We start from the raw sequence: 24,274 nt of genomic DNA on the forward strand, positions 1-24,274 counted from the left end.
GCAACTGTGTTTTGTCTTGCTTTGACATACAGACGACAGCTATATGTCCTTTTCTACCGCACTTATGGCATTCAGCATCGCGAAACTTGCACTTCTCTCTTTTGTGAGAATGTCCACAACCCGAGCACGATTTTAATGCGTTTTTGTTTGAGCTGGTAACTCTCGAGTTCTTTGAATACGCGTTTACTGCATTAAGTGGAATATTTTTTTCAACATTTTCTTTCAGCGTTGCTACGGTTTTTGTCGTTGTCTCATAGGTTTCTGCAACTATGAGCACATCTTCCAGAGTTGGCTGTGACTTCTGAAGAGCAGATGCACGAACTGCATCGTATGGAGTATGTACTATGATCTGATCTCGTATCATTTCATCTACATATTTTGACAAACAACCTTCCGATTTACATACAAACTGACATTCACGAGCGATCCCGCGTAAATCGGCTACCCACTCTCTATGTGTTTGTGAATGTTGCATTCCTCTTTTAAAGAATTCGTACCGAGCTGCCACAATGTGTCGTTTCGTTGTGAAATGATCTGTGAGCTTGTCTGTGAGTTGTTTGTATGTATATGTGTTCAAATTGTTAGTGCCGAACAGATTTTTTTATGAGTTCAAATATTGTTACACCACACCACGAAAGAAAATAAGCTTTTTGTTTTTTGATCTGCACTGACCGAATATGCATTAAAATGTTGCGATAATTGTTCGAGATATGACTCCCAATTTTGTATTTCTTTGTCAAATACATGAAATGGAGGACACAGAGATTCACCCGCGTGGCTTGAATCACTCACATTTGGAGCTGCGTTCTTTTCTAATATTTCTTGCATCCAATTGCGTTGCTGCTGCAATATCGCTGTTGTAAATTCTTGCTGTTGAGCAAGAATTGCTTGTATTAAGTTGTCATCTGCCGGCATCTTGATGAATATCAACGACTACGCGACACGATTCACTTTTATTTTATTTTTCTTCGAATTTTTCTCCTCGTCGCCAATAATGTTGTGTATGCGTTGCGTGATGTGTGCATATGAACTGACTTTATTGAATATCTATGTATAAGTAATTGGTGATTACAGAGTTGCCAGATTATTATTAGTATAATAATGTACGATAGTATTATTGTTAGTGAGGAGAGATTTTAAAGTTTTTAATTTCAGTATATATAACATTTAGTATACCGTTATAGACTGCATTTTAAGTATACTAAATAACTTCTTACTGTAGCTTCCTTACTAGTTTTCCCTTTATGTAAAGAATCTTAAATTGGGATGTTATTCTTTTTTAATGAGCTGTGACTTTTAATTTCGCATCTCTAAATGTTTCATGTAAATTTATTTTAGTGATCAAGCGTTTGTCTAACTAAAACTTCCACTTAATCAATAAATCAAGAAAAATATTCACATTATGCTCTATGCGCAAGTAATCGACTTCTAAAGGGCGTACAAAACTCATTTCTTCTGCTTTAGTTAACGCAAGCAGCGCAGTTGACAGCAACGTTGACTGCGACAGCGACGTCAACGAAGCCACATGACAGCAGCAACAGCGGCAGCAGCAGTTGCGATGGCGTCGGCGACGGCGACGATGGCAACGACATGGATGTTGGTTGGCGTCGTTGGGTCGTCGTGTAAAAGTTCAATGAATTCAAAATGTTCACATTTGCATGTCCTGCATTAACTCGTTAAAATGCCAGCAACAACATGGTTAAGCGCAGTTGGTTGGCTGACAAAGAATTTGTATAAAATAAAATAATGCACGAATAAGTGTGTATTGTATGTGTGTGTGTGATAGTACAGCAAAGGAAAAGAACAAAAACAACAAGAATCGTAACACAAAAAGAAACAACATCAAAATGCCAGAGCGCACAAAAGTATGCAACGGAAATGTGCGAAACGTGAAAATGTGCGGAAATTATATTTTCAAGGGTGCAGATTTGAGTAGCGGTTCCTTTTCGGGTTGAGTGGAGATGGAGTGGGTGGGGGAAGGGGAGTGTCAAATTTTTACGACTTGCCGCGCCAAGTTAATGAAGTTGCGAGATGCGAGCTACACATGCGACCCGAAGATGCCAACAGAGGAAGAAGACGGCATCGAGAGGAAACAACACGAAATTGTGCAAATGGGCCATTGTAATGGTTCTTAGTGCTGTATCAGAGTATCAGAGGGCAGTAAATAATTTATAACCATAACGTAACAGATCTAGAGCTTCCCGCTTCCCACTTCCCCCCTCATTCCCCATCCCAACAGAATTCCATCAAAGCGAAATGGCCAACTCAACTCTTGAGTCGAAACAAGCCAAAGAAACGACTCGAGTTGAGTTTAGTCGTGTGTGTTTTTCGTAAGCCGAGTTGAGATTCGTTTTCACTCCGATGTTCGGACTGTTGCTGATAATGCGCCGGCGTCATTGAAGAGGCAACAAAACTTGCACAACTTGCTAGATACTCAGTTAAATAAATACATGTCAAATTTTAATATTCAATTTAAATTTTCAAATCAAAGCAGAGACACTTATGCAATTAACTTTGCATTACCAAAGTAAATATCAAGTTGGAAATATATACTTTTCCTCCTCTATATTATACTAATTAAGTTTCCCAACAAGTGCTGGGTATAACATCGTCTTGTCTTTTTTTTTTGTGGCTTGTTGACTGGGCAAAACGAGGAGGTGAAGTCTGAGGCAGAGCTTTACAGGAAAACATTCGAATTGTTTAACAAACTCGTGACATAATTCGTTTGTTATGTCGTTGAGTGTGCCACAGCTTTTCTCACTCCCCTCTCACCCCCTTCCCTTTGACCGTTTTTACCTACTGTCTGTTTGTCTGTCCAGTAAGGCGAATTCAGTTGAGGATTATTATAAAGTTATGCAAAAGTGTTTAGAGGGTTTGTACGTTGAGCTGCTGCTTCCGTTTTCTTCTTTCCTTTTCTCTTTTTTTTTTTTGCTTAGTTGCTTAGACGATGCCATTTGGCAAATAATGTCGACTGTTTTAGTCGAACAATCGATGGTGCTTGCTATTGTTTTTCTGTTTTTGGGAGACTCAAGTCAATTGCATTTGGGGGGATCAACGAAAACTTTCGCCGTAATTTGTTGTTAGAAAAATCACCTGCAATATTTACGATGCGAAACTTTAACAACAAATTACGAACTACGAACTGAACAGCAATAGCAGCAGCAGCAGCATCATCAGCAGTTGCCCCAGAATCCTATAAAATCTATGCCAGGGTTGCCGCTTTCATGTTGCATTCATAATTCAAAGCCCCTCCCCCCACACTTCAGTTGCTGTTATTGTTGTAGTGGCCCCCAGTTTAGGCACATCCTATCAAACGCGGCCCGCCATTTTGTTTTAGGCTGCCATTACACAACGCATTTGATGCTCTCAAAGGTCACATTATTTACCTTTTATATTCCCATTCGTTTGGTAGGCACTTGCCGCACTCCTCCCCTCCCCTCTCCGCCCCCGCCTCTGCCTCTAGCTGTGCAACTGTAACACTGTGTGTGTAGCAAGCAATGAGGAGACTAAGGGGGGGCGGCATGGGAATTGAGTTTGATGATGGGTTTTTTGGCGCATCGCAATATTTGCGGAAATTTTTCGCGTTCACTCTCTTTTTTGCCCATCAACCTCAATGCTACTGGCTGCTGGCTGACGACTGCTGGCTGCCAAGAAGTTTCGTAATATTTTCATCAGTTTCGGCTGCGTTTCAATCAATTTTCGCCAGGTGTTGCCACAGCGTTAATGCGTTGAAAGCATTTCCAGAGGCGGTGACACTCAGCTAGTGGCTGCTGTTAGGTAATGAAATTTGCCATCAAAGTGAGCTATCGCGTAATACGATATAGATAGTTAGTTATCCGATCTATATCCGATATTCATCTATAAGTTGGATGGCCAGCAATTTACAGCTTCATTTCGAACTCTCTTCAACTTGGCTTTGGCTATTTTCCAATTGGTTAGCTTTGCCCCTTGGGAACACACAGTTCAACACCTGGACGGTGGCTACCAATAAAATTCCCTCAGCTCTGATGGCAATTGCTTTTCGCTCTCTTTCTCTGTCTCTATATAGATGAACTTTGTGCTACACATTTTCCGTTTACTTCATTCGCTGTGGCATAAAATTTAATATTTGCGCGTGTGCTTAACCCCAAGTTGTCTTCTTTCCTTTACTTCCTCTCTTCTCTGCTGCTGCAACATCGCAGTTATCTATCGCCTTGCTGCTCATTCCGAGTGTATGTGTGTGTGTGTGCGTGTTGAGTTCTCATCGTCGTTGTGATTATTATGCCATGTAATCTGCTTCATATAACAACGCAGCGCGATGAACGTGAAGCGTGGCAAGTGGCAAGTACTTTTAATACTTTCACCTTCTCGAGGTGGCATCGGGCTTAAAGCCTTGAGGGCCCTCTGGGAATTATCCATACATATTCATCGCGCTTGTCCCCCGCCTCTCTCTCTCTCTCTCACACACACACACACACACACCCTTGTCCTACTACTTTTACATACATATCCATATATAAATATTTAAGTTTTTAATCTATTTGAATGGATATTATTTGAAATGAACGAAACTTCATTCGAGACATTCTGACGTTTTCATTTTACTTTCTATAATTTCTTGTCGCCATTTTTTCGCTCTCTCACTCGCTTATCTCGCCAGCCGGAGCTGAGTTTAATTTTCTAATCTTGCCATAGTCGCAACCAACAGACAAATCGCCGCGACACAACGGACACATTGCGGACGCTGCAAAGTATGCAACACTTTTTGCTCCACTCGAGTCTATACGAGTCACTCTGCGTGCGTGTGTGTGTATGTGTGTGTGTGTATTTGTGCTCTGCAATCAGCTCACGTCGCATATTTATAGGCTGCCAGGCATAAAAAGCGATTTCAACTTGAGCTCGAGTCGTTTGCCAAAAGATTTACAAAATGTTTTGCCAGTTTTCTCTTTGAGTTTCATATAAGTGTGCGGATATTTTCTTGCTTTTTTATACTATACCCTTTATCATAACACACTTAAATTAGCCAAAATAACTTAATTAATGCAACATGTAATTTAAAGATAACTAAAAATAAAAATTTTATTTTCCTATTGAATTAGTTCTGGCAAACTTCTTTATTAAGTAAAAGAATCAAAAGAGTATTCGCTCGTCGTTTGCATAAAACTACTGCAAATAAAAATATTTTTTTGCTTGTCTCAAGTCAGTTTGGCTTAACTTGCAGCCGCATTTGTTTAGGCCAGCTCAAAGTTTGTTATCATCACCGACTGCAGTTGAATATTCAAATTAGTTTTTATTTATTTTGGCCTAGACTAAAAGAGCAAAGGACTCCAATAGAGTAAAGGATATGCATAGCATCGCATAGTAGTTGAGTCTGTGATGAGGTATATCAAAAAGTGTTTGCACAATTTGTTTAAATTTCATGCCACTCCAGACAGAAATCCATATAAAATGTGCGAGTGTTTGTGTGAGTAAAACATGCAAATAATAAAAATCATTTTATTCTATGCAACTGTCAACGGCAGAGAGAAGCAAAGCATATGAACGGGTTAAGCATTGGTCAAGTGCAAATTGTTACAAAGAGACATCGCAGAGAGTGAGAGAGAGAGAAATGCGAAAGGGTAACTGGCAACTGGTAACTGCCAACCAGAATTCTCTCGCATAAACAAACCAAACACACAGCATTTGAAATTCCATTAAAATTTGTTACTGTTGTCACAGAATTTTACACTTACAAACAACGAACAACAAACAAGCCAAATAGCAACAAACACATGCAACATTAAAGAATACTTTGAACGGCCATTTTGGGTGGCGACGCCGCATGTTGCGTATACGCAACGTTCGCCAGCCGTGTCAAAACAGCAAAGCTCATTTCATTAACTGCTACCACAGGACGCACAATCTGTTGCTGTATATTTGGTCATAAATATGTCTGACCTGCACCACCCCCTCAATTCCCTCTCTCTCTCTCTTGTTCGTTCTCTCTTTTTTCCCACACTCTACATTTGCTTATATCAAGCGCCTTTCCCAGCTCTAACGACACCTTGGGCCGCCCACTTGGCCCAGAACGTTTTGGCCCCAGTCACTTTATCAAATTAATTACTTTTTCAACAACAATTGGAAAGGCAGTGGGTGGGCAGCGGAGTGGGGAAAGGGGGGAGCAGTGGCAAACTGTGCCCAAGTGTGGCAAAGCAAAAAGTTGTGTTTACTTACATTTGCCTTGTTTTATTGCCGTGGCATTATAATCACGCACACACTCACTTCAGCAGCACCCTAAAGATTACATCGAACGGGATTATCCGACAAAAAAACAAAAACAAAAGCACTGAGAAAGAGTTATAATCTGAGAGTATATCTCATAATTAGTTGTGTGATCTGTATATTAAAAAAAGAGACTTCAAAAACATAACTTTTATCTTGTAATTGGATTTCCACGTTTGACAGAATAATAGAATTTCATTTTGTTTTGAATATCTTCGAAATAAACCAATAATAAATATAAACTTGTAACTACATAAAATTGCTGAGGCTATAAAATAAAATGAATCTTTGTGAACACTCATTACAAGAGGAAGCAGGAAACTTGCATTGCAATAACCTTTTACTTAGTCATAAATACTTTTAATGCCTAACATCAGAATGTGTAGTACTTAAATAGAGTGCATATATTGTACGTATCCAGCGTGGAGTTAAATATGTTTTGGACTCATGTGAAGTTTGTGACGACATTAAGAACAATAAAGTACAGTTTAAAAATAGTTCAAGGAGTTAAGCACACAATAAACGAGGCGTCGACTCTCGGCTGTCGTCTGTTGACTGTCGACTGCAGAAATGTCACTAAGGAAAATCAATAATAACGAGACGAGAACTCACTTCTATGTTAAACGTTCACCCAACCACTCTGCCGTCCTCTGTCTTCTTCCGCTTCAGTGCTCTTTTTAACCTCCTATTGCGCTAATAATGAAGTAATTTGAACATATGGCAAAATATTCAAAAAGTGAGCCAACCAATTTCAATTACAACGAAATGGGGGAAAACATAAAATGGAAAATGTGAGACGGAGGGCGGCTCTCTTTCTCACTCTCTTCTCCAACAAAAAAAGAATAAATTGTGCCTTTGGAGCGCGCAACAAAGCCTCTGCACATGTGACAAGGACAACGCCAAAGCCTGTAATTAAAAATATAGAAGGGCAAACAAAAAGCACAACATGAAGTAGCACGCACACACACACACACACACACACACGTGTACACAGGGTCTTTAATATAACCACAACAAACAGGCGACAGACAACGAACATACGAACATAGCTAACCCACCTGGACAGCATGGCGTATGTGTAATTTTATATTGTCAGTCGTCCTACGTCGTCGTCTGGTCGCACTTTTGATCTTAGAAAGAGGCAGCGCCATTGCGTACAACAGACAAAACTATGGCCAAGGCATTAAACTAGCTAACGAGATGGCCCACATCAGGGCGGGGCAAACTGAGCAGACAAACTGATGGCAAAGTGAGAAAGGGTAAGCAGAAATGGAAGGGGGAAAATGAATGAGAAGGGAAAGAGGAAGGGGAAAGGGAAAGGGAAAGGAATAGGTGCGTGTCTGACGCTCGTCACTTCAAAGTCCTTGCGCAAAGTAATTGAAAATGTAAATGGTCGACACGAGTATGAGTGGAAATTGCTGTTAAATACACTAACAAACGAAAGAGTATCTGCGTGTCGTTTGTTTTATTCAACTAATTGGATTCTGTGGTAAAACTCAATTGAAAACTTAATAAATAAGTCACCTGAATGGATGTTTTCATACTATTTTAATTCTACGTTGCAACATTTCCTCCACATTCACGAAATAAAACAGAAAACTAAAAATAAAGTGAGGCCAAAGATCATGTCTTTAAAAATACTTCATTGATAATCTTATAAAAAGCTATCTTTGCTTAACGTATAAGTTATCTACGTGTTTGTGTTATGCAGCTAATTCGATTCTGTTGTCACTTGGTTTAATGTTTTAATATTATTTCTAATTTGTATTTTAATTTCACTTTGTTTTTCGTATTCAACACCTTTGTCACATTTTTAAAATCTATTAAAGACGAGTAAAAAAGTGTGACCAAACTTCATGTCATTTAAAATACTTAATAGATGCATATTTAAAAGATATTTATGTTTAACACATGAGGAAATTAAAGAGGTTTTAGATAAGGTGGGAAAAGTCTTTCTTTGAAATTAATACTGAAATTTCTTCGAATAGTTTACAAACATTATTCTGTTCTGCATCGCTTCTGTCAAATCGCATAAACCCTTTGCACTTTTTGTTGACCATGTTTTTATTAAGCCGCCGCATTTGCGGGTGGCCAAATGTTTTGTTTGCTTTTATTATTATTAATTGCTTATTATTTTAATGCATCAGCAGCGGGAGCAGCAATAACAGGCTAGAACCCTTTGCCATTGTCAGCTGTTGTTGCTGTTTTGCTGCGGTTCGGCAAATAAATTAAGTAATTAACTTTAACGATTGCCGTTTGGTTTGGTGTTTATTTATTTTGTTTTTGTTTTTTTCTGTTGCTGGTTGAATGGATTTTTATGCTTGCTATTCGCTTCATTCGCATTCGATTTTTAGTGTGCATTTTAGGAGCGCTTGGCACGCCTCTTTATCCTTTCGGCCATTGGCCAAGTCATTTGCATTTAGTGCAAATCAATGGGAAATTTTGCAAATTCGCAATCGAAAAACACAGCAAAAGCCAAAGGCAAAATCCAATTCATTTGTTAGCCAGCTGAATTTCTGATGAGCTTCAGTTGAGTGTGAAAACGCCAGAGAAGGGACTTTTTAAGCACGAACGAAGGGTGTGAGGGGGGGAAGAGAATCGCAGGTGTCTCAATGTTGCGAATTTTGCGAAATTTTTGCAATGTATCATTGGTCCGATTTTGTGCATTCATTTCGTGCTATTGATTGTGTGTTGTGTTGGGTTTTGTGACTATTTGAAAAGTGTGTGTGTGTAAATGCATTAATGAATGTTGAACTCTTTTGCATTGCCGTGTCAAAACTCGCGAAAATTGAAATAACGCAGACGCGGCAAAAAGTAGTTCAAATATGCATTTGCAAATGTTGTGCAAACGTTTAGTCTCTATATCGATCGATAATTAAGCTATGCAAGACTTCTTTATTTTATTCTGTGATACACGACTAGAATATGCAAATTCAGGATTTTCAGCCTGATGAAACTTTGCTATACAAATGAATAAAAGTATTTGAAGAGTTTGGAGATGAAACTAACTTTGTTAGTTTAGCAAATTAAAAGCATCGATAGAACTAACGAACTATCATTTGATTATTACAAAATAAAAATATTGTGTGGCAAAGTTTTAACTGAAATTCGTTAGCACATGTATAAGAATCGATAAATGGCTCAGTGAAACGTTGTCAATGAGTAAAGTAGATATTGACTTTTTATTGTTTTCTCTCTGTTTCTTCAACTTCACTTTTTTATATCCTTCTGGTCTCTTTAATAAGGCTCAAACTGCAACTTAAACTGTCCATAGACTGCATCTTAAACTCGTTTAAAGCCCTAAAAACATAACTGTAACTGTACATTGTTTCATTTCCAAATAGTGCGCAGTATAAAAAGTCTTATATCACACTTGAAAGTAATTTTGCTCAAGTTCTTTTCACATTAGGATGCAACTTGCTGCTGCGGACTTGAGTGACAAATGGTTTGGGTATTTCTCCCCAATAAACTCTTCTCTCGCAATTGCAACAATTTCCATGCAGTGCTTCGGCTCCACCCCCTCCACCCCTCTCTTCCTCTCATCCCGCTTTCTTTTGCTTGGCTAGGCACTCGGCACGTAGCGTTTGGCATTTTAATATCGCGCTCGTCGCTGGCTGTTTCTCTGGTGAGCCAAAAACGCGCTGTGACTCAGCGAGCGAGTCGCGTGCGTTTTGCTGGCGTTTTTCTTCGTAAATTGTATCTGGCAGATGTTTTGTAGACACTGCAACTACACACAACACAGCTGTATATTCAGCATTGAGCATTGAGAGTCGCCAAAGTAGAATTCTTCTCATTGCTATTTTGATTTCAATTCGTCGCCATCGCGTCGACGTCTTTTCTTTTCTTCTCTTCTTTTCTCTACTCTTCTCATTGCTTTGTATGATGTTGCCATGCAGCTGTTTTATCTATCAGATGCTTATGCTCTGACTCACATCGAGCTTCTTTCTGCTCATTCTTCATTTGCTGCTGTCTCTGTTTTGTTATTATCGTTACTGCGTCGCTGCCTTATCACAGCAGAAAACAGAAAGACAACAGATAATTGCCTCGTTATAAGCATGAGCGAATCTTTGGCACGAGAGAGATTCTTGTCGTTGATGATCAACTGTTTTTGCTTTGAGGAAGTCGTCAACAATATGTACAATAATAAAATAATGGCACTGCCGTAAACCAATTAGCTAAAATTGTTTTTTGTCGATGCCTCATTATCAGTTCGCAATCATTGCGAAAATTATTGAAAATATTCAATTGATATTGTTTGTTCTCGTATTGCACGCAATAAATAATCTCAGTTTTCTGCAATTAAGCGCATTTTGCAACAACAACAGCTACAAATTACATTTAATTCTAAACTCATTAACTGGCAACAAGGAAACAAATTAAAATACAGCACAAATTATTCATCCATTAACAAAATAGTTGATGGCTTCTAAATTGCATTTAATCATTGATTTTGCATTTATTGATGCCATAACTGAAATCAATGTAAAAGAAAAAAAAATATTTTACTTCCGTCATGCAAAGTGTAATACTTATTATTTTGCTCTTGATTTGACTCTTTTTATGTCTAATAGTAAAATAATATAAAAGTTTATAGAAGAAAACAAAAATCGTTTTAACGGGGGAAATTTCGAAGAATTTCAGTTTATATATTTCGGCTTATTTATTTTGATGTTCAATGTAAAATAAGCAACAGATGAAATGTTTCTTTTTAATGAAATGCATTCGAAGATTATAAATGATACTCAGGATCGGAGTTAAAGATATGTTGAAACTGCAACCTTTAAGTGCTGATGAACTGGGAAGCTTTAGACTAAGCTTTGTAATGTTTTAAAAAACTTTCAGTAAGGTCATTTGCAATTTTTTTGTTACGCTTTTACCAATGTCGAACAAACATTGTATTACTCTTGAACTGAGTGTTATTACGTCTAATAATAATGTATAAATATATATAACTTTTAATATATAAAAGAAGTATTTCCATACAAATGATCTATTTTGTTGACGTGAGAAATTTAATTCGAATAGCAAAATTTATATTTCCTAGAATTTACTTGCGTTGCAGTTGAATGCAAAATAAGCAATTGATTCAAAATGGGTTGAGCTGTTTATTTTGTAATGAAATGTTTTCGATGAATATAAATAATCTTCAGGATCGCCGTCCAAGATATACTGCAACCCTTAAATTCTTGGAAGCTTTCGTAATGTTGTAGAGAGCTTTTGGCAATGTCATTTGCAACTTGTTCGTTACACTATTGCCAAGCCCATTAACTCTGACAAGCGATCCATTAAAATGCATTCATAAATTGTGCAGGTGTGTAAATGCCATCTTGTAAATGAGTGTGTGCGTGCTCACTATGAGTGTGTATGAGTGTGTGTGTGTGTGGTAAGCATCTGGTGTCCAGTGGCTCGCATCATGTTGTCCAATGAGCAGAACCTTAAATTAAACCAACAAAGTTACAAATCGAATGCACTGCACGGCCCACAAAAGCGGCCCAAATGATTTAAGCGGACAAATCCCCAACCTCGCCCACAAGATGCACACACACACGCTTAGTTACATATACGTATGTGTATATGTGTATAAGTGTGTGTGTGTGATGTAGTGCAGTTCATTTGGGTCTACAGGCGGCAGTCGTTGCATGTTTTGTTGCTTTGTCTCGTTTGTGCTCGCTTTGTGCCCCCTTCGGTGGCAATGTCGATTCGGCTTCTCCCTTTGCTCTTTGCCCTCTGTCCGCTGTTTGCATATGGCGCTCGCTCTCATGCCCATTTATGCCAAAATTTAATTTATAATTATTGCAAGTTTAATTTATGATCATTGACATGCTGCAGTACTCACACACACACACACTCACATACAGAGTGGGCGGTTGGGCATGGTAACTGAGATTGGAAGCTCTTTGTGTCTATACTCTGTGCCGCATTGCCAGAAAGAGACTCTTTCCCCTCCCCCCTTGTGCATTGTGTGCTAACTGCAACTGTTTCAAAAGTTTCATCACACACATCTCTCTTTCACTCTCTTCTTTCTCTCTTACTCTTGCTCTCTTTTATGCTGTGCTGTCAATAGTTGCATCTCTTTCCTCTGTGCGTGTTGCACACATTTTGACATTTGCCCTCGAGCCTGCAAAGTCGAATCCTTTGGGGCATTCACCGCTCGACGAACGTTGCCTGATATGCTTGCAACAAAAGCGAATTTCGTTGCTGTTGTCGAGCTTGGTGAAAGTTACAGCCACCCCTGGGATTCGAAATGAGCTCCTGTTTAGGACTGCAACGCAATCCAGCTGCCTGGTTAACTGGTTCAACTCGCAGTCCTCGCTAAGATTCGAGCTGAGGCTTGCTTTGATTTTCGGGTTTACCATAGTTTGATGGAATCCATCAGAAGTTCTCAGAGCGTACTTAAAATTGGGAGAAACTCTCGAAACTCAGCCTGTACCTTGCAATTGAAGATATATGTATATATTATTGTTAATCTGATTATGAAATGTATATTTCTCTTTGAATTGAATCAGTTTGCTATTATTATTAAAATACTAATTTGAGTATATGTTCATATGTGCTCTATTTTAAGTTCGTATTTTATATATTTACCAAACGAACGAACTAAATAAGTTCACCTCCATCGTTATTTCTTGTTCAGTTGTTCAATTTCGTTCTTGTTCTGTTCTCTTTTGGTTTAGTTCGTCCAAAATATGATTTTGAAGTTGCCACAATAATTTTAGCTTAAGTTCTCTGAATTATCGTATTTCAACAGCAATGAAATCCACTTATAAATACTTTACGTTCATTTTCTTATATACTAAAACTAATCGCATCAACTGTCGATTATTATCAAGTTATAGCTTCCCATTCTCCGATTTCACTTCCTCATCAATTAAAAATCAAATTCGCTACGCTTTAACACCCCGCCAAATGAGATTTCAGCTCCCCAAAACATTCTCCTTCCATCTGTCTCCCAGTCTATATATACATATATATATTTCTGATTTTTCTAGTCAGTCGCTGTCATAAATTCGTTAAGTATCGTGGACACCTCGCAACGGAACGGAACAGAGAAGCTAGTTTATGTCACACAAATATTCAATGACAGTCCCCATTCCCCTACCCCCGTCCGTTCTCCTCTCAATGTTCTGCCTTGTTCTGCCCAGGACGACACATTCTCTTGGCTTCATTTGGATTTTTTGGCTTCCATGCCAACACAAAAAAAAAACATAAAGAAGTAGAGGAAGAGACAACGACGAGGCGGAAAAGCGGCGCACAGACAATTCGCGTTGCGGGGCTGCGACGTCCTTCAAGGCTTGAGTTTGCCAAGGACGGACAAAGGGGGGGTGGCGGAGACGAGAGGGCGGCAAATGGGCGTTTGGGGGCGTGTTCTTTTGCTAATTTCATTGACTCTCAGCTTGGGCCTCTGCCAAGTGCATTCGATGAGTGTGGGTGGCTGTTGCTTCAATTGCTTTGTGTGCACTTTAAGTAACTTCAATTATCGTTGACTCCGTCACGCCCCCCAATCCCCTTCCCCTATACCCGCAGCTTTGCTAATGTAGTCGCTTTTTTTGGTGCCCATCGCTCATGCGGCAATAGAATGTTGTTAGCTTAAGTGAAAGGCAATGCAATTGATCAACAACTTTGTAAACTTCATCTTATTTCAAATAACAAAAGTATGCTAAATCAGTTCTAGATAGATATATTATATATCAATATAAATGCGCTGTACAATATTCAATGTTATGATGTATGCAATTTCAAATATTTCTGTAGACTAACATATTAACAAGATATGTTATCTAACATTTTTGTTAAAAACATAATGTAAAGTTTTTGGCAAACTTCAAGGGAATATAAACTTTTTGACTTGCTGTTAACAATTCAACTATTTAATAATGATATTGACCATTAACTTAATGTAAATGTCAAGGGTCTCTTATTGTTGATGTTGCAACCCTTGTTTACATAGCAGGCGGATTTAGCTTGGCTCAGAAATGAAAAGCGAGCCACATTCACCTTAACATTAAGATTTATTCTCAACTACAATGCGAAAATGTATCCGTATACATTTTTCGTTGCTTTTCAATTATTTTAAGTGCTGGGCAACAAGTTCGCCTTATTTTGGTTTTTGTGTTGATTTGTGGTACAGTTGTGTCCTCGGATTTCAACTATGATTGTGAGGTCTTGGGGTCCAATAACGAGAAGAAGAACGAGCATATAAGAAGAAACAGCCCCCGAGGCTCAGTTGAAGTTTCATTTCTTTTTGTAGAGCGCACCCCTGCATCCCTGCCCCTTTCCCCATACATTCGCACACACACGCACTCACATGTCACACACACCAGTACACATTGTGGCATAGTCACATATATCATTGTCAAGTCTATATGCAAGGCGGCAGATTCCCTTACACCCCCCATCCAGTTACCATCGCTGGCCAACCAGCATTCAACTTGCCCTCTGTTCAAATATCATTCCCTTGACGGCAACGGAGACAGAGGCGGGGGCGGTAGCGGCGACATCGGTGGCATGCGGCAATCTTTTTGGCTTGTCAAATGCGCATTTCCTGCTTGCGAGTCCTTGCTCTTCGCATGTGTGGGTGGCAGCTCACTTATGTGTGTGTATGTGTGTGTGTGTGCCTGGTTTGTCTCCAGCGCAATCAATATGGCGACGCTGGGGTAATAGCGAAGGATTTACGCGCACGGCTTATAGAGACCGAGAAAGGAGAGAGAGAACGAGAGAGAGAGAGAGAGGGAGACACGTCCTGCTGTTTCTGGTCCGTGGTCCTGTTCCAGTTCCTGTTGCTGCTAGTTTTGTTCCTGTCGTGGTTACATCGTCAACGCTAACGCCAACGCCAAGTCGTCGAAGTTACCTTTAAACTTTTCTGCTTTTTTATTGATATTTTATGCATGTATTCGTTGCCCATTGGCTGTGGAGAGCGGAAACGGACGTAGGCAGGGAGATTGAAGGGTAGCAGAGATTTGGGCCTCTAGCTGCGCCATGTTTGCCCTTTTATGAAAGCTGACTGTAATGATTTGTTTTATGAAGTCGTTCCTTGCCTGTCGATCTGAAGGTTCTAAAGGTATGCTGCTCTACCCTAGGCTGTTTGCCCAATGACTTAGTTATACGAGTGGAGTGTCCTCACAAAAGGATTTGAACAGCTTTTGCCAGTTGCCTGTGTCAGTTGCGTGCATATCAAAAGAAACTCGCTTCAAATGTATGTTGCATGCTTCTTCTAATGAAACGCTGATGAAATCAATCTCTCTCTCACAGTCACATTCACATTAGATATTGGATTATTCATGCTGTCAGCTTGCATAGAATTTCTTTATTCATTTAACAGTTTTGGCTGGCTTCTCCCTTGGGATGCTGTCTTTTTGATTTCTCAAAGGCCAACAGAATGACGAAATTTAATACAATAATTATGTTGCCTGTATTTTTCATCTTCAAAGTCACTTGCCAGTAAAAGTATTCTGCATGCGGTGCAAAGATATGCCTTGAGTTGCCATCAACTTCAACTATGAGTTGCTTGACATTTTCACAAAGTTTTGATTGAGTGGAGAATAAATAAACATGAAAAAAGTTAAGCATGGTTGTGAATACAGCAACTAAAACCAGGAAGAAGGTGATAAGATACCACGATAAATATACCAAATTGGTATACTGAAAGGATATAAAAATTTACCGAAGGTATATCGATATGTAGGTGGAGGATACACTCTACCCATTGTCAATTAAAGCTCTACACTGCACTATTATTATTCAAAGTACACCGAGTTTTCAGTATATTGAAAAAATCCCTATATATACCGAAGGCTACATTTGGTATATCGATATGCTATTGATTTCGTAGAGTACAAAATATACCAGATTCCGAAGCTCTACACAAACCCATTTATTTCTTTAATAACTTAAAAAAATGTATCGGGTAAATTTGTAAATATCAATTATATTTATATGCCTAGAATTTAGAACAGATTTTGTCCCAAGAATATGAGAAATTCAGTTGCAATTTCAGCATTGTAATTGGAAATATTTAAAACAAGTTGCTCACATACTTGCACTATTCTTAGCTCACATACTTGCACTATTCTTTGAACTTTAGAAGTTTATTTACAATTTTAGCATTTCTATATTCGACGTTTTTAGTTGATTAAATGTTGGTTTATATGTAGAGTATCTTACACTCGTTTACGCATTTCCTTCGAGCCTGTCTTTGTATTGCGACTTCAGCTAACGAATCTGGTTAAATCTTCTGCCAGCTGACAGCTTTCATAGGCATCTCTGCTTATCGCACAAATTGCAGGTGTTGCAACTTGCAGCAGCACGAACAATAGAAGTTGCCATTGGTCGCATCCACATACGTTTCGCACCTTTGCTAATGATTTATGGCTCAGCATTTGGAGCGATTGTTCCAGCAGCAGCATGAGGGGGAGAGAAATGGGGTTTATGGCAGGTCAATGGCAACAGTTTTGCGACTGCGTGGCTGTTGTGGCACTAAACTTCAATTAGCTCAGCGAGTCCATGACTTTTAATCAGTGTTCTTTATGCCACACGCATGCCACTGCTATGTGTGCAATAAATTAAGCCAGCAAGCAATTACAACAACAACAGCAACAGAAACTCAAAACGGGCCACAAAGTTGCTTAGTGCGCTTTTCGGGGCGCCACAGTTGTGGCGCTAGTTGCAAGGCCACAATAACGAAACGAAGCTGACGTCGACGTCGACGCTAACGCTGAAGTCGTGTCGCCAAGATTTATTGGCTTGCCTATGCGTCGAGTTAAGTCTAGAGTCGACAATGACGAGGACGAGGACACAGTCGCTGCGGCTGTGGCAGTGTGTGGCAGAAACAGACGCAAACGCAGACGAGGACACGGACACACCGACCACAACAAGGTGCCTGGCCAGGGGCAAACGATTTCCTTTAGTTTCGGGTTCACACATCAGCGGACACGGACACGGACATGAACACGAACATGGCATTGAAATGCAAACGAAGTGTGGAACACTCCGCACCCTTCGCTTTGCCCCTCTCACTTGTGGCATCCATTACAATAACAAATAAATTGCAAATATGAATGCATCGAGTAAAAGACGGAGTTATGGCTGCGCGCTAAAGTTGACTATGAAAAAGTGTCCAAAGATTTATGCCCCAATGTTGTGTTTCCGCTGCCTTCTCCATCTCCTCTTCCTCACTTTCTCACTCTCTGGCTGCCTTTTTGGCAGCATCGTCAGCAGACATAAATGCGACACGGATGCGGATGCGAATGCAGTTGGTGGGGCGATAATAAGCTTCAAAAGCAAAGCCAGACGCCGAATGTAGACTTCATGTCTGTCCAACACACATACACACACACTTCGCATCCTTACTGATGGCCACAATGTCTGCTGCCGACAGTCGCATCGAGGCTGACAGCAAATAAGACAACTGCAAATGGAGTAGGTGGCCTGCCTGCCCTATGCTCTCTCTCCATCTGAGTCTCTCGCTGTCTCTCATGTCCAGGCATTAGACTTAAAATCTTTGATTTCCACTCTCTGCCAGGGACAGTAGTCGCAGACAGTAACGAGAAGTGTGAAATCTGACGGCTTACTGGCAATTAGGTGCCAAGCTAAAGAGTCAAGGTGTTTGCTGGCAATATGCTAGATTATGCGGCAATCGTTGAAATCTTTGGGATGGTTTGTTGTTGCGTCAAAAGGGATGCGCAAGGCAATCAATGCTTTTTATGCAAGAATATGAAAATTCATTACACGTTTGTGCCGACACTGCGTATACGTAATTGTAAAAGATGTAGAGTAGATGAACATATATTCAGATTGTATGTTGTCAACGGAGTGAAATTTTGATTATTTGAGAGGTATATTAGAAAAGTTCTTCTACACTCAAAACAATCTTTAAGTATGCTTTCACTTGGCGTATACGTAATCTTTACCATAGCAGAATAAATAAGGTGAATTTTAATTTATTTGTTACTTAACTAACTAAACAAGTTATTTGCTTATTAACTTTGTGAACCTCGCCACCATTCACAAAAAATCGTTCACTTGTCTAGATTTATTTGCGAATCAAAAGATCTCTAATATGAATATACGTAATTTGCGTATACGTAATCTGTGGAATAACTGCACAATCAGCTGCATCAACAGTGTCTTTTTAATTACAACAAATGAATACGTTATTGAATTGCAATTGACCTTTTCCTCCTCTCTCTTCTTTTGCTTACGCAGGTGTCAGCTGGTCAGCATTTGCATTTAAGCGGCGATATGAAGAGCAACGTCTCTGTGGCCGCTCAGCAGGGCGTCTTCTTTAGCCAGCAGCATGCGGCACAGCAACAACAGCAGCCCGGCGGCAATGGCGGCCCCAATCCGCAGCAACAGCAGCCGCATGGCGGCAATGCGGGCGCCAACGGCAGCAATGGCGGCGGCGGACCAAACGCTTCACAGCAGCAACAGCAGCAACCAAATCAAAACATGAACAATTCAAACGGTAAGCGTAAAATGCATAGATCGATGATGAATCTGTGATTTAATTATACTATTTTCCACACAATTTGCAGTACCCTCCGATGGCTTCTCTCTCTCCCAAAGCCAAAGCATGAATTTCACACAACAGCAGCAGCAACAAGTGGCCGCAGCGGCAGCAGCTGCTGCAGCCGCACAGCAGCAACAGGCAGCTGCCCAGCAACAACAACAGCAACAGCAAGTGCCGCCCAATATGCGTCAGCGTCAAACGCAGCCGCAAACGGCGGCAGCAGCAGCAGCAGCGGCTGCCGCTCAAGCGCAAGCAGCGGTCAATGCAAACGGTCCTGGTGGCAATGTGCCGTTGATGCAGCAGCAGCAACAGCCGCCTGGCGGTGTCGGTGTTGGTGCTGGCAACGGCGTGGGTGTTGGCCCCGGCCTTGGTGTTGGCGTCGGCGTTGGAGTTGGGGTGCCAGGCAACGCAGGTGGTCCCAACAATGGTGCAATGAATCCGCTTGGCGGACCCATGGGCGGCATGCCGGGCATGCAGATGGGCGGCCCAGGACCGATGAATCCCATGCAAATGAATCCCAATGGCGGTGCACCCAATGCCCAAATGATGATGGGCGGCAATGGCGGACCCGTGCCTGCTGCCAATCAGGCCAAATTCCTGCAGCAGCAACAAATGATGCGCGCCCAGGCTATGCAACAGCAGCAACAGCAGCAGCAACAACAACAGCAGCACATGTCCGGAGCACGTCCTCCTCCGCCCGAGTACAATGCCACCAAGGCGCAACTGATGCAGGCGCAAATGATGCAGCAGACTGTTGGCGGCGGCGGTGGCAATGGCGGCGGCGTCGGTCGCTTCCCCAACAGCGCAGCGCAAGCGGCGGCCATGCGACGCATGACCCAGCAACCAATACCACCATCCGGCCCCATGATGCGTCCCCAGCATGCGGCCATGTACATGCAACAGCATGGAGGCGCCGGCGGTGGTCCGCGCGGTGGCATGGGCGGTGTGCCGGGAGGTCCGTATGGCGGCGGCGCCGGCGGTCCAATGGGCGGGCCTCAGCAGCGGCCGCCCAATGTACAAGTGACGCCCGATGGCATGCCCATGGGCTCGCAGCAGGAGTGGCGACACATGATGATGACGCAGCAGCAGCAACAAATGGGCTTCGGCGGCCCAGGACCTGGTGCGCCGATGCGACAAGGACCCGGCGGCTTCAATGGAGGTAAGCTGATTGTGGCTGGGACCAATGAGCAATTGAATGCAACCATGTACATATACCTAGCTTAATGGGTGATATTTTAGTTTCACTTAACTGTCAACAAATATGTAGAGGGGAACTTTGTGCAACTAGTACATTGCATTTTATTTTGGCACGGAGACTTTGCAAGTGTCTCTGCCTTTTCGTTTAAAGTAACTCTTTTTCGCTTACACTTTTATAATGGTGTCTTAATCACTCATAAAGTCAAGATTATATTTTTCCATTTATAAGATATTTTGAATATATAAGTATGTATATCGATAGGGAATAGGAAATATAGTTTTTGGTATACCTATGTATTCTTAGGTGTATTGTTTTGGTATTTGGTATATTTTAAATATAGAAGTCTAGCGATATAGGAAGTATAGTTTTTGACATTTTTTTAGTATATTTGGGAATGTTGTTTTGTGTATATGTTTCACTTTATATGGTATACTTTTTGAATGCAGAAATATATCTATATAGAAATATAGATTATATCATATTTTAGTATATTTTAGCATGGTTTTGGTGTAATAGTGGATGTTATATTTTAAATGTAGAAGTATATTGACACCGAAATATAGCATTTGGAATATTTTAGTATTTTTGATATATTGTTTCGGTATATGTTTCACTTTGTGGTATATTTTTAATACATAGGCATATTGATATTATAAATATAGCTTATGGTTTATTTTATTTTACTTTTTTTTCTATTATTGAAAATGGGTAGCGAATATCCCACCCTCGATTGTTGAGTTTTCTCGTCTGGTCACTCAATTGCTCATTTATTGCTGCTCTCTTTGCTATCACTTCTGGTCATCGTTTACTAATACTATTCTCTCCACTTTTAGGTAACTTTATGCCCAATGGAGCGCCGAATGCGCCTGGCAATGGACCCAATGGTGGTGGCGGCATGATGGGCGGCCCCAATGGACCACAGATGCAGCTGACGCCCGCCCAGATGCAGCAGCAGTTGATGCGCCAACAACAACAGCAGCAGCAGCAACAACACATGGGACCCGGAGGGAACAACATGCAGATGCAACAGCTGTTGCAGCAGCAGCAGAGTGCAGCTGGAGGTGGCATGATGGCCACCCAGATGCAAATGACCAGCATGCATATGACGCAGACGCAGCAACAGTTGACGATGCAGCAGCAACAGTTTGTGCAGAGCAGCAGCACAACGACAACACACCAGCAACAGCAGATGCTGCAGATGAGCCAGAGCGGGCCAGGTGGCGGCGGACCCAACAACAACAACGGTGCACCACAGCCAGGTGGTGGGGGTGGTGGTGGTGTGGTGGGCAGCTCGGCGACCATTGCCAGCGCCAGCTCAATCAGCCAGACGATCAACTCGGTGGTGGCCAACTCGAATGATTTGTGTCTCGAATTCCTCGACAATCTGCCCGTCGACAGCAACTTCTCCACGCAGGATCTGATCAACTCGCTGGACAATGACAACTTCAACATACAGGACATCTTGCAGTAGATCCTCCGATTGCCTCCGATTGCCCTGCCAGTGCTAGTGCCAGTTGTTGTTCCAGTATAGAGTCCGAACTAGAAATAACACTAACCGACATCAACTACCAGCTACCAACACCTACAACCACAACCACCATCACCTTGGCCACCACCAATTGTTGCCTATTCGTTTTTGATTTTGTTGCCTGTTGTTGTTATCGCCTAATCCCTCCCCCTCCCCTCTCCCCTCCGAGACCCCTTCCTATTTGTTACCGTGTGAATTTATAAGCGTGTTTCGATGTACTATAATTTCGGACTTCACTGTATTATTAGCCGCTAGAGTTGCCGGCTACGGTTGCCGCGCAACGACGGTCCAAGGTGGGCGGATGCTGGGCGTGGCAGGCGGCAGACATTCCATACTATATAGCATATATAGTACACACACACATATACAAATATTATGCAACACAATTCGAACCAAGTGTGAGACGAAAATACAACCAAGATAACAAGAATTTCCCTCACACACACACACACACACAGATACACAAACTACGCCACACACATACAAAGAGAACTTAAACATTTGTACTTAATGCAATTGGCCACGCCCAGCGTACAGTCCGCCCATCCAACATTTTATTTTACTTAAGCAATGCCAGATAAACTAAAAAAGAAAACACAAAAAGAAAAACTAAAACAAAAACAAAAACAAGAAGAAACAAAAAATGGAACCAACAGCAAATTTTTTAACAAAATGCAACAAGCAAAACAAAACTACAAAAAAAGAAAACATAGTTGTACATTTTATATTGTATTTAATTTTATTTAATTTTTTACATAAACGAGAAAATGCAAAAAGAAAAGAACAAAAAAACAGTAAAACGATAAAAGAAGAAACTTGCAGAAATTGCAAAAGGAAAAAGCAAAAATATTGGTGATATTTTAATTGCTTAACACACACACACATATATATACAAATATACACAAGCACACTCATACACATGCATAAATCAATTTGAGAAAAATTTAACTTAACAAAAAAAAAAAGGAAAACGAAAAAATACGAATGCCGCATGTTGTTGGAAAATGCAATATGAGAAATCAGAAAATCAGTTATTATTATTGTACATTATTTTTTTTAAAGAATTAATTTTAAATGAAATTTTTAAAAACGAGGAGCAAAAGTGCGATAAAAGCGCAAACCACAAAACATATTTAATACAAAATAATATATATATACACACACATATATATAGAATTATATTACAATTATAATTATAAAATACTACGCGTAGTTTTTGGTAGTGAAAATCGTGCATAACGCCCTAAACATTAGTAGTTTGTTAAATAAATTTATATATACATATATATATATATCTACACACATAAAATACATGCATATATACTTATATATATAGATATGTATGAACGATTTAAAAGTGGATCGTTGAATTCCTGTAAGAACAGCGCTAACAATTATTGAAATGCGATATAAAAGCTGAATTGAGAAATTTAGCTAAATGCGTTTGGCATTTGGTGTTACCAAGTGACGCCTCTGCCACGCCCACAGCTACTCACAAAGAAAAAAGAAAATAATAACAACAACAAGAAGCAATCAACAATTATGTTAAATACGAAGAGAGATTCCAGCTATGAAATTATTGTACGACATTTAATTAGCGCAATTCCATAAGTAAATAAAATAGTTCAGTTGAGAGGCCATAGACATTTTGAGAGCCACTTCCAAACACTCACTCACACACACACACATACATACATACAGCCAGTACATAACTAGAATATACATATACAATAGACTATATAGATCAGACGGATCAACAACTCACTTACACAAACAACACGCCTAAAGAGAACGCGTAGCCCAAAGTATTTAAGCCGCAAAAACAAACAAAACGAAAAAGAAAACAACAAAAAGATAAAATAAAGCAAACAAAAAATAAAACACTAATAAAGAAGCAAAACAAAAATTATTATTAACTATTACAATTATTATAATATTAATAATACGCGAATTGTAGTTTGTAATTAATTATACGAAACAAATTTGTTTATAAAAAAAAAAGAAAGAAAAACGCTAATTATATATATTAAAAATAGTATATATACACATTATTATTATTACTATATACAATATGGCATATTATTATTACATATATATATAAATGAGAAAGCAAATTAGCAAGCTAATGATAGTTACTTGTATCCTTGGTGCCCCAAGTGGTGCCACAACAGCAGCCGCAGCAGTAGCAGCAGCAACTATAGATGTTTGCCACCAATCAAACCAGAGCATAATGATCAGATGCAACACGATATCAATTAAAAGCAAAAACAGCTGCCAACAGCAAATGAAATCTTTAACAATTTACAAACCAAATCAATCAAATGAATGAAAACATGAAACTCAAAGCGAAGCAAATGAAAATTTAGTAAATTTTGCTCATCATTTCATATTTCTATGATTTTGAATTAAGTGTTAAAAATTTTAAATTTTGCTGCTTCCTTCCGGTTTGTTTAATTCATTTTATCACATTAATTGGTGTATAAGTCCTTGGTTTATCGTTACATTGTTCTCTGGGTTGAGCAGCAAAATTTGTGTGGCAATATTATCGAAATTGTACGAAATACGATTTATTATGCCAACAAACAAAAACCATTTGTAGATTTTCTTTCACATATTAAGGAAACCAGACAAAAAGAAAGTAACAAAATAAAATAGTAAAATATTACTTTTGTAAATAAATAAACATCATTTTTTATTTCACTTGGATGCTTTACTCTAAAACAGACTTGGAATGGAAAAATGAGGTTTTACACTATCTTGGACTGAAGACGCGCGATTTTGGTCGTTTGATTGTTTTTTAATC

General features: G+C 39.9%; 1 protein-coding gene across 3 annotated transcripts in view; it reads left to right on the forward strand.

Moving 5' to 3' along the window:
• Positions 1 to 23,324, forward strand: part of LOC133843580 (neurogenic protein mastermind) — a 98,749-nt gene extending 75,425 nt beyond the window's left edge. For all 3 annotated transcript variants that reach the window (XM_062277196.1, XM_062277197.1, XM_062277198.1), the window contains 3 exons: positions 18,442 to 18,700; positions 18,771 to 19,904; positions 20,777 to 23,324. In XM_062277196.1, the coding sequence (XP_062133180.1) occupies positions 18,442 to 18,700; positions 18,771 to 19,904; positions 20,777 to 21,414 (2,031 nt within the window). In that variant the 3' untranslated portion in view covers positions 21,415 to 23,324. The remainder of the gene's footprint in view (positions 1 to 18,441; positions 18,701 to 18,770; positions 19,905 to 20,776) is intronic.
• Positions 23,325 to 24,274: the final 950 nt, after the last annotated feature.

This window comes from Drosophila sulfurigaster, chromosome 3, assembly GCF_023558435.1.
Source record: "Drosophila sulfurigaster albostrigata strain 15112-1811.04 chromosome 3, ASM2355843v2, whole genome shotgun sequence".
Lineage (NCBI taxonomy): Eukaryota > Metazoa > Arthropoda > Insecta > Diptera > Drosophilidae > Drosophila > Drosophila sulfurigaster.